This window comes from Haematobia irritans, chromosome 3, assembly GCF_050003625.1.
Source record: "Haematobia irritans isolate KBUSLIRL chromosome 3, ASM5000362v1, whole genome shotgun sequence".
NCBI classification, from domain to species: domain Eukaryota; kingdom Metazoa; phylum Arthropoda; class Insecta; order Diptera; family Muscidae; genus Haematobia; species Haematobia irritans.
This window is the reverse complement of record NC_134399.1, coordinates 12,405,877-12,418,335: the sequence shown is the minus strand read 5'-3', so window position 1 is coordinate 12,418,335 and position 12,459 is coordinate 12,405,877. Positions and strand designations below refer to the sequence as shown.

Below are 12,459 nucleotides of genomic sequence, written 5' to 3'. Positions count from 1 at the left end.
GAGTTGATGGCTCGGCTGTTATCAGATTTCTTTGCGAAAATTAATTTTGAATTCTCTCTGGTATTGAAACACCAAATTGGATAATAAAAAGTGAGAGGTCTAGTGGACAGAGGTATCGAATTTAACAGGTGATTTATCGAAAAATTATTATTTTGCAATTATATTCAGGTGATGGATACACTGAACAAAAAAAAACACACATTGACAGAAGATAATCTAGAGAAAAATATAATTTTTTTAATTTAAATATTTTTTTTTAAATTTATTTCATTTTAAATATATTTAGAGCAAATTATTATATATTTTTTTTAATTTAAATATATTTTTTTTAATTTAAATATATTTTTTTTAATTTATTTCATAAACTTATATAAAAATGTTTAATAAAAAAATTAATAATGTTAAGGAAACTTATTTAATTGTCCGACACTTTGTAATCATAAGTCTGTCCTTCCTTCGATTTTACCATTCTTTGCCCTATTTCAAATTCAAACTTTTATTTAATCAATTTTTAGTTTCTTTTTATTTGTTATTTTTTCTAATTCAAATTTAAATTACAATAAATTTTAGTTAGAAAATTTTAATAAAATAATAATAAATTAAATTAGTACAAAGATGGTCAAATTGAAGGAAGAAAATTTTATATTTTGATTTCTTCCCCCCACAATGGGTTATATGGGGAGCCACCGTGGTGCAATGGTTAGCATGCCCGCCTTGCATACACAAGGTCGTGGGTTCGATTCCTGCTTCGACCGAACACCAAAAAGTTTTTCAGCGGTGGATTCTCCCACCTCAGTAATGCTGGTGACATTTCTGAGGGTTTCAAAGCTTCTCTAAGTGGTTTCACTGCAATGTGGAACGCCGTTCGAACTTGGAGGTCCCTTGTCATCGAGCTTAACATGGAATCGGGCAGCACTCAGTGATAAGAGAGAAGTTCACCAATGTGGTATCACAATGGACTGAATAGTCTAAGTGAGCCTGATACATCGGGCTGCCACCTAACCTTACCTAGCCCGATATTGTTTTCAACTCATCCTACTGCCGACCTACATTATGTTCGATCTAAGGAATTTGTACGTAATTGAAGTAACTAAAAATTACACTCAGTATTTCTTAGAAGAGCCTACAGCATAAAGAGAAGATGCAGTTCAAAGTATTTGAATACACTTGGGTGTCTAAGTGTCCTCGTTTGACACCCAAGTGTATTCAAATACTTTGAATTGAATCCTCTCTTTATACTGTAGGCTCTTCTAAGGATACTAATAGAAAATAAGCTCAAATATTATTTAATTTATATAAAATAATCTTATAATATTATAATCAAAAATTTTCTTTATTATTTTGCTAACTTCCCTTCGTTGTTTCTTGCCATTTCAGATTAATACTTTGACATTGATGTTCAGTGTTTTTTTGAATTCTTTATTATCGTAAAATTTAACAACAAAATGTGACAATTCGTGAAATACCCTTATTAAATTTAAAAATTAAAACATATAAATATAAAATATAACAATGACAAATTATGAAAATTTACTTAATTTGCCATTAAATTTCAATGGCAATGAATTGAATGCAGAGCTGGGAAATCCAAATGTAACTCATGATGCTGTAAAAATGTCCCAAAGAGATTTTTCAGAGGTAAGTTTTAAGTGAGATATCCTCTATATCAAAATATTAATAAAACTAATACGACAAAAAAAAACAAGTACAATTTCGACCAGGCGGAATCGTATGTTCTACTAAAGAATGTCATCCACAATCGAATTGTGGCAGATTAAATACCTATATAAGCCACTTTAGTTCTTGATCCGTTATACAATTCTAAAAATAATAATAGTATAAAGAATTTTTCTATAGAACTAAAATTTTGAAAAAAATTTCTATAGAAATAAAATTTTGACAAAATTTACTATAGAACTAAAATTTTGACATAATTTTCTATAGAAATAAAATTTTTCAAAAATTTTTTATAGAAATAAAATTTTGCAAAAGTTTTCTATAGAAATAAAATTTTGACAAAATTTTCAATAGAAATAAAATTTTGACAAAATTTTCTATAGAAATAAAGTTTTGACAAAATTTTCAATAGAAGTAAAATAATGAACAAATTTTCTATAGAAATAAAATTTTTCAAAATTTTGTATACAAATAAAATTTTGACACAAATTCCAATAGAAATAAAATATTGACAAAAACTTCTATAGAAATAAAATTATGACAAAATGTTCTAAAGAAATAAAATTTTAACAAAAATTTCTAATGGAATAAAATTTTGCAAAAATTTTCTATAGAAATAAAATTTTGACAAAATTTTCTATAGAAGTAAAATTTTGACAAAATTTTCTATAGAAATAAAATTTTGACAAAATTTTCAATGGAAATAAAATTTTAACAAATTGTCTATATAAATAAAATTTTGAGAACGTTTTCTATAGAAATAAAATTTTGAACCAATTTTCCATAGAAATAAAATTTTGACAAAATTTTCTATAGAAAAAAAAAATTGACAAAATTTTCTAAAGAAATTTTTTTTTTCGGAGGGTTCAAGTGTGGTTTATTGTTGGGTTTAATAAACTGCCTGAATTTATTCTGATAATTGGTTGATAGTTTTGCTGCAAGTAGAGGATGCTGATGAGGAATGTGGTAATTCGGAAACGTACGTCCATCCAACCATCTTGCAGTCTATAGGGCATTGCCCAAATAAATTTGACAAACATTCTTTTCCTCTGTTGGTTAAGCTACACTTGTAGTTTTGTCAATGTATGGTTTTAAGCTGAAATCAAAAAAACAACAACAATGATTAAAAAACAAAAACCAACAATAACAAAACAAAACGAATGAAAGAAATAAAATGTTAACAAAATTTTCTATAGCAATAAAATTTTAACAAATTTTCTATAGAAATAAAATTTTGACAAAATTTTCTATAGAAATAAAATTTTAACAAGATTTTCTATAGAAATAACATTTTAACAAATTTTCTATATAAATAGAATATTAACAAATTTTCTATATGAATAAAATTTTAACAAAATCTTCTACAGAAATAAAATTTTGACAAAATTTTCTATAGAAATAAAAAATTTTGACAAAATTTTCTATAGAAATAAAATTTTGACAAAATTTTCTATAGAAATAAAATTTTGACAAAATTTTCTATAGAGATAAAATTTTGACAAATTTTCTATAGAGTTAAAATTTTGACAACATTTTTAATAGAAATAAAATTTTAACAAGATTTTCTATAGAAAATAGGGAGCACCCTGGTGCAATGGTTAGCATGCCCGCCTTGCATACACAAGGTCGTGGGTTCGATTCCTGCTTCGACCGAACACCAAAAAGTTTTTCAGCGGTGGATTATCCCACCTCAGTAATGCTGTTGACATTTCTGATGGTTTCAAAGCTTCTCTAAGTGGTTTCATTGCAATGTGGAACGCCATTCGGACTAGGCTATAAAAAGGAGGTCCCTTGTCATGAGCTTAACATGGAATCGGGCAGCACTCAGTGATAAGAGAGAAGTTCACCATTGGGTATCGCAATGGACTGAATAGTCTAAGTGAGCCTGATACATCGGGCTGCCACCTAACCTATCCTAACCTTCTACCGAAATATAATTTTAACAAATTTTCGATATAAATAGAATTTTCACAAATTTTCTATATAGATAAAATTTTGAGAAAAATAAAATTTTCACAAAATTTTCTATAGAAATAAAATTTTAACAAAATTTTCAATAGAACTAAAATTTTCACAAAATTTTCTATAGAAATAAAATTTTCATAAAATTTTCTATAGAAATAAAATTTTGAGAAAATTTTCTAAAGGAATAAATTTTGCAAAAATTTTCTCTAGAACTAAAATTTTGACAAAATTTTCTATAGAAGTAAAATTTTCTATAGAAATAAAATTTTGACAAAATTTTCAACAGAAATAAAATTTTGAAAAAATTTTCAATAGAAAAAACTGTTGACAAAATTTTCTATAGAAATAAAATTTTCACAAAATTTTCTATAAAAATAGAATTGTTACAAATTGTTCTAAAGAATGAAATTTTGCAAAATGTCTTATAGAAATAAATTTTTGCAAATTTTTTCTATAAAAATAAAATTTTGACAAAATTTTCTATAGAAGTAAAATTTTGACAAAATTTTCTATAGAAGTAAAATTTTGACAAAATTTTCTATAGAAATAAAATTTTGACAAAATTTTCAATAGAAATAAAATATTGACAAAAACTTCTTTGGAAATAAAATTTTGACATAATTTTCTACAGAAATAAAATTTTGACAAAATTTACTATAGAAATAAAATTTTGACAAAATTTTCTATAGAAATAAAATTTTGCAAAATTTTCTATAGAAATAAAATTTTGACAAAATTTACTATAGAAATAAAATTTTGACAAAATTTTATACAGAAATAAAATTTTGACAAAATTTTATACAGAAATAAAATTTTGACAAAATTTTAAACAGAAATAAAATTTTGACAAAATTTTCAATAGAAATAAAATATTGAAAAAATTTTCTATAAAAATAAAATTTTGCACAATTTTCTATAGAAATAAAATTTTGACAAAATTTTCTATAGAAATAAAATTTGACAAAATTTTCAACAGAAATAAAATTTTGACAAAATTTTCAATAGAAATAAAATTTTGACAAAATTTTCATTCGAAATAAAATTTTGACAAAATTTTTAATAGAAATAAAATATTGACAAAAACTTCTATGGAAATAAAATTTTGACGTAATTTTCTATAGAAATAAAATTTTGACAAAATTTACTATAGAAATAAAATTTTGACAAAATTTACTATAGAAATAAAATTTTGACAAAATTTTCAATAGAAGTAAAATATTCAAAAAATTTTCTAGAGAAATAAAATTTTGCAAAATTTTCTATAGAAATAAAATTTTGACAATATTTTCTATAGAAATAAAATTTTGGCAAAATTTTCAATAGAAAAAACTGTTGACAAAATTTTCAATAGAAATAAAATTTTGACAAAATTTTCAATAGAAATAAAATATTGACAAAAACTTCTATAGAAATAAAATTTTAATAAAATCTTCTATAGAAATAAACATTGCCACCGTGGTGCAATGTTTAGCATGCTCGCCTGGCATACACATGGTCGTGGGTTCGATTCCTGCTTCGACCGAACACCAAAAAGTTTTTCAGCGGTGGATTATCCCACCTCAGTAATGCTGGTGACATTTCTGTGGGTTTCAAAGCTTTTCTAAGTCGTTTCACTGTAATGTGAAACGCCGTTCGGACTCGGCTATAAAAAGGAGGTCCCTAGTGATTGAGCTTAACATGGAATCGGGCAGCACTCAGTGATAAGAGAGAAGTTCACCAATGTGGTATCACAATGGACTGAATAGTCTAAGTGAGCCTGATACATCGGGCTGCCACCTAACCTAACTTATACAAATAAAATTTTAACAAATTTTCGATATGAATAGAATTTTCAAAAATTTTCTATAGAAATAAAATTGTAAACAAATTTTCTATTGAAATAAAATTGTAAACAAATTTTCTATAGAAATAAAATTTTCACAAAATTTTCTATAGAAATAAAATTTTGCGAAATTTTGTATAGAAATAAAATATTGATAAAAACTTCTATAGTAATAAAATTTTGACAAAATTTTCTATAGATATAACATTTTGACAAAATTTTCTATAGAAATAAAATTTTAACAAAATTTTCTAAAGAAATAAAATATTATTTTTCATATTAGCCTAATGCTGAAACAGGCGATTAACGTCCAAATGCAGGATATTTTAATTTACTTGTAATTATTATTCGAGCTTTATGGACAAAGTAGATTAAGGAACTTGATCAATAGTGTCATTGAAAAGAAAACGCCATATACAAATTATACACGCCTAGTCAGTACATGTTTCAGTTCGGGTGAATGAACCTCTCCACCGCCTTTAGTATAGATCTGCCTGGGATAGATAACTCGAATAATAATTAATTGTAAATTTAGAAATAAAATGTTTACAAACTTTTCTATAGAAATAAAATTTTGATAAAACTTTCGGGGTATAAATATTAACGGTTACAGTGGTCGGATCGATCTGCGGACGTTATATACAGCACGTATTCTAAATTTGAAACATATAAGTGCATTTTTGTATTTTTTACTGAAATTTTTCTGAAACTGGTCGTTAGCCCCATGGTGGATCGGTTAAAATGTTCTCTTCCAAGAGGCTCCGGGCGCTCCAACTGGAGATTGGCTTATATGAGGGCTATACTTTCAGATCCAAAAAAGAAAATGTTCAGTACTTTTTGGCGACGCTTTTTTGATGGGGTGTTAAATATATTCGCTTGTGTCTCCAACTTTTCGTTTCATTTTTATTTTTATTTCCAACATGACCAAATATGGCAATAATATGTTATTGGCCCAAAGTTTCTAAAAATTTAATACAAGCTCCATAAATAGATACATGTTTTCGTTTTTTATTTTTGCTTAAACCACAAAGTTTCGAATCAGCTGCATATACCTTCACATAGATATTACAATTAAGCATACTTGATCTTGATAGGAATATTTTATGGCGAAGATAAATTTCATATAATCTTCAATCCAAGATTGCTTAAATCCCAATCATTGTGGAATCTGCAATAGCCCTTCTCCCCTCTGGAAGAATATCTACACTTGTTGTTGTTGAATATGTATTTTCAATCGTTGAAATTCTTATCGCTTTTGATATGAGTCTCATCTGCTTTGTAAATTTATAAAACAAATTAAGGCTGGCTACAAAACTGATATGTTAACAATGCCACCACCGACCAAGAGAACAAGCGAAAAAAACCAAAATCCCAAAAACCAATTCTTCGACAAAAATCAAGATAAAATGCCAAACAAAATAAAATCTCTGGAAAGACAAGCTCTAATTTGTTGTATTCATTTATTTTTTGTATTTTTTTTTTTTTTTTTTTTGGAATCCTTTATAAAGGGATGGATTTAGTGGCTTGGAATGAAGCACTCTTTGCACATATGATTCCAATATGTTTTTTTATAGCCTCCACCCTAAGATGGAGGGTATGATAGGTTTAGTATTTAGTTTGTAACACATGAAAATATGGGTTTCTCAAATTATAAAATTTTATTTCTGTAGAAGATTTTCTTTAGAAAATTTTGTCAAAATTTTATTTCTATAGAAAATGTTGTCAAAATTTCATTTCTATAGAAAATTTTGTCAAAATGTTATTTCTATAGTAAATTTTCGTAAAATTTTATTTCTATAGAAAATTTTGTCAAAATTTTATTTCTATAGCAAATTTTGTCAAAATTGTATTTCTATAGCAAATTTTCGTTTTGTTTTGTTATTGTTGGTTTTGTTCATTGTTGTTGTTTTTTTTTTTTTTTTTGATTTAAGCTTAAAACCATGCATTGACTAAACTACAAGTGTAGCTTAACCAACAAAGGAAAAGAATTTTGTCAAAATCTTATTTCTATAGACTATTTTGTCAAAATTTTATTTCTATAGACAATTTTGTTAAAATTTTATTTCTATAACAAATTTTGTCAAAATTTTATTTCTACAGTAAATTTTCTTAAAATTTTATTTCTATAGCAAATTTTGTCAAAATTTTATTTCTATAGCAAATTTTTGTCAAAATTTTATTTTTATAGAAAATTTTGTCAAAATTTTAAATCTATAGAAAATTTTGTCAAAATTTTAAATCTATAGAAAATTTTGTCAAAATTGTATATCTATAGGAAATGTTGGCAAAATTTTATTTCTATAGAAAATTTTGCCAACATTTTATTTCTATAGGAAATTTTGGCAAAATTTTATTTCTATAGAAAATTTTATCAATTTTTTATTTTCTATAGAAAATTTTGTCAAAATTTTATATCTATAGAAAATTTTGTCAAAATTTTATTTCCATAGAATATTTTGTCAAAATTTTATTTCTATGGACAATTTTGTTAAAATTTTATTTTTATAACAAATTTTGTCAAAATTTTATTTCTACAGTAAATTTTCTTAAAATTTTAAATCTATAGAAAATTTTGTCAAAATTTTAAATCTATAGAAAATTTTGTCAAAATTGTATATCTATAGGAAATGTTGGCAAAATTTTATTTCTATAGAAAATTTTGCCAACATTTTATTTCTATAGGAAATTTTGGCAAAATTTTATTTCTATAGAAAATTTTATCAATTTTTTTTTTCTATAGAAAATTTTGTCAAAATTTTATATCTATAGAAAATTTTGTCAAAATTTTATTTCCATAGAATATTTTGTCAAAATTTTATTTCTATAGACAATTTTGTTAAAATTTTATTTCTATAACAAATTTTGTCAAAATTTTATTTCTACAGTAAATTTTCTTAAAATTTTATTTCTATAGCAAATTTTGTCAAAATTTTATTTCTATAGCAAATTTTTGTCAAAATTTTATTTTTATAGAAAATTTTGTCAAAATTTTAAATCTATAGAAAATTTTGTCAAAATTTTAAATCTATAGAAAATTTTGTCAAAATTGTATATCTATAGGAAATGTTGGCAAAATTTTATTTCTATAGAAAATTTTGCCAACATTTTATTTCTATAGGAAATTTTGGCAAAATTTTATTTCTATAGAAAATTTTATCAATTTTTTTTTTCTATAGAAAATTTTGTCAAAATTTTATATCTATAGAAAATTTTGTCAAAATTTTATTTCCATAGAATATTTTGTCAAAATTTTATTTCTATAGACAATTTTTTCAAAATTTGATTTCTATAGAAATTTTTTTCAAAACTTTATTTCTATGGAAACTTTTGTCAAAATTTTATTTCTTTAGAAAATTTTATCAAAATTTTATTTCTATAGAAAATTTTGTCAAAATTTTATTTCTATAGAAACTTTTGTCTAAATTTTGTTACTATAGAAAACATTGTTAAATTTTATTTCTATAGCAAATTTTTGTCAAAATTTTATTTCTATAGAAAATTTTGTCAAAATTTTATATTTATAGAAAATTTTGTCAAAATTTTATATCTATAGAAAATTTTGCCAACATTTTATTTCTATAGGAAATTTTGGCAAAATTTTATTTCTACAGAAAATTTTATCAAAATTTTTTTCTATAGAAAATTTTGCCAAAATTTTATATCTATAGAAAATTTTGCCAAAATTTTATTTCCATAGAATATTTTGTCAAAATTGTATTTCTATAGACAATTTTTTCAAAATTTGATTTCTATAGAAATTTTTTTCAAAACTTTATTTCTAAGAAAATTTTGTCAAAATTTTGTTACAATAGAAAATTTATTTCTATAGAATTCTTTTTTTTTTATTTCTATAGACAATTTTGTCAAAATTTTATTTCTATAGCAAATTTTCTTAAAATTTTATTTCTATAGCAAAATTTTGTCAAAATAGTATTTGTATAGAAAATTTTGTCAAAATTTTATATCTATAGAAAATTTTGTCAAAATTTTATATCTATAGAAAATTTTGTCAAAATTTTATATCTATAGAAAATTTTGTCAAAATTTTATATCTATAGAAAATTTTGTCAAAATTTTATTTCTATAGGAAATGTTGGCAAAATTTAATTTCTATAGAAAATTTTGTCAAAATTTTATTTCTATAGAAAATTTTGTCAAAATTTTATTTCTATAGAAAATTTTGTAAAAATTTTATTTCTATAGAAAATTTTGTCAAAATTTTATTTCTATAGAAAATTTTGTCAAAATTTTGTTAACATTTTATTTCTATAGAAAATTTTGTCAAAATTTTATTTCTATTGAAAATGTAGCCAAAATTTCATTTCTATAGAAAATTTTGTCAAGATTTTATTTCTATAGAAAATTTTGTCAACATTTTATTTCTATAGAAAATTTTGTCAAACCTTTATTTCTATAGAAAATTTTTGTAGAATTTCACCAACTGTGGAAACCGTGGCTCAATCCCAGTTTCGACCAAACACGAAAAGGGTTTTCAGCGGACGATTATCAAACAGCAGTAATGCTGATATTTTAAAGCTTGTCTAAATAGTTTAACTGAAAAAACATTTTTGTGGTTATCATTCCTTTTCTGGGAGAGCCACAAATATCCCCTGGTGAAGGGTATATAAGTTTCGGTTCACCTGAAACCATCGCCATTGTGTTTTATTTTTTGGTTATGTCAGCAAAGTCCTTAAGAAACTTACCTATCTAAAACCCCGAACGATTGACCTTCAGTTTTGGGCTGTTTTTGGATTTTTTTAATTTCTGTTCCTGCTGGCCCAAGTTGAATATGCTACGAATATTTCTTCTTATCTTTCTGCATTTTGCTTTTAATTTCATTTGATTGTTTTAATCGATTCTTCTGTCCACATTTCTTTTATTTCGCTTAACTTTAGTTTTTTGTTTTGTCTTATATGCTGAGGGATTTGATGTTTATAAGGCTTGACTTAAACTTAATTCGATACAAAGGCAAAAACTTGTTCACAATGTCTTCAATTGCCATAAACCAACCATCAACGAATGGCTGGTTTATAGCTAAGGGGACCAATCGACCCTTCTTGGTCTTATGGGAATTAGAGCGGAAAATTTAATTTTCAACTTCAAGAGATTTAAACATTTTTGTTTTTTTTTTTTTTTGGTTTTTGCTCAGAGCCTAGTTTGCAATCTTCGATCTTCAGTGTTTGGGGGGAAGAGACAAAATTGTATTTCTTTATTTTGAAGGCCATTGCCGCCATAAATTTTCAAAGAGTAGGCGTTCATCAATACCAATTATTTATGATGGTTTTGATTGAAATCGAAAATCGATTTTGCTGTCAGAGATTTAAACATCAAAATCATAAATATTTACATTGATATGTTTTTAATAACTTCCGTTAAAAAAAAAACACCACCATCATATATTAAATATCTTTACACCTAAAATTTTTAGATAATTGTGAAATTAAAAAAAAAAATATTTGATCAAATTTAAAAACAATTAAAAGAAAACGAGAATTTACGAATTATTTTTTAACAAAAAAAAACATTGGCCCATTATTGTGCGAAAAAATTGGAAAGACTAAGAGTTTTAAAAAAGTTTCAAAAATCGAAGAAAACCAAAATGAATATTTTGACAAAATTTTCTATAGCAATAAAATTTTCAAAAACTTTCTATAAAAATAAAATTGTGAGAAAATTTTCTATAGATTAAATTTTGGCAAAATTTTGAATGGAAAAAACTGTTGACAAAATTTTCAATGGAAATAAAATTTTGACAAAATTTTCAATAGAAATAAAATATTGACAAAAACTTCTATAGAAATAAAATATTGACAAAAACTTCTATCGAAATAAAATTTTAACAAAATCTTCTATAGAAATAAAATTATGACAAAATTTTATATAAAAATAATAAAAGTATGACAAAATTTTATATAGAAGTAAAATTTTGATAAATTTCTATAGAAATAAATTTTTAACAAAATTCTCTATAGAAATAAAATTTTGACAAAATTTTCTACAGAAATAAAATTTAACAAAAAATTCTATATGAATAAAATTATGAAAAAATTTTATATAGAAATAAAAGTATGACAAAATCTTATAGAGAAGTAAAATTTTGATAAATTTTTTTATAGAAACAAAATTTTCTATAGGAAAAAAATTTAACAACAATATAAATAAAATTTTGTAAAAATTTCTATAAAATTTTGACAAAATGTTCTATAGAAATAAAATTTTGACAAACGTTTCTATAGAAATAAAATATTGACAAAATTTTCTATCGAAATAAAATTTTGAGAAGATTTTCTATAGAAATAATATATTGACAAAATTTTCCATAGAAATAAATTTTGAAAAACTTATCTATAGAAACATAATTTTCTATAGTAAAAAAATTTTAACAAAATTTTCTATATGAATAAAATTTTGCCAAATATTCTATAGAAATAAACTTTTGCAAAAATTTCTAAAGAAATAAAATTTTGACAAAATTTTCTATAGAAATAAAATTTAGACACAATTGTCTACAGAAATAAAATTTTGCAAAAATTTTCTATGAAAATAAAATTTTCTATAGAAATAAAATGTTGATAAAATTTTGACAAAATTTTGACAAAATTTTCTATAGAAATAAAATTTTAACAAAAGTTTCTATAGAAATAAAATTTTGACAACATTTTATATAGACGTAAAATTTTGACAAAATTTTCTATAGATATAAAATTTGGCAACATTTTTTATAGTAAACAAATTTTGACAAAATTTTCTATACAAATAAAATTTTGAACATATTTTCTATAGATATAAAATTTTGACAAAATTTTCTATGGAAATAAAATTTTGAGAAAATTTTATATAGAAATAAAATTTTGAGAAAATTTTCTATAGAAATAAGATTTGGACAAAATCTTGTAAGGATTTTGACAAAATATTTTAAAGAATTAGAATTTTGATTTAATTTTAAAAATAAAATTTTGAGACAATTTTCTATAGAAATAAAATTTTGACAAAAT

At 23.3% G+C, this 12,459-nt stretch overlaps 1 protein-coding gene across 1 annotated transcript in view; it reads left to right on the top strand.

The window, feature by feature from the left end:
• The window catches only part of LOC142229144 (tetratricopeptide repeat protein 28), a 99,306-nt gene that overhangs the window by 31,685 nt on the left and 55,162 nt on the right, over positions 1-12,459 (top strand). The window contains exon 2 of the mRNA XM_075299683.1: positions 1,378-1,638. Coding sequence (XP_075155798.1) covers positions 1,513-1,638 — 126 coding nt within the window. The 5' untranslated portion in view covers positions 1,378-1,512. The remainder of the gene's footprint in view (positions 1-1,377; positions 1,639-12,459) is intronic.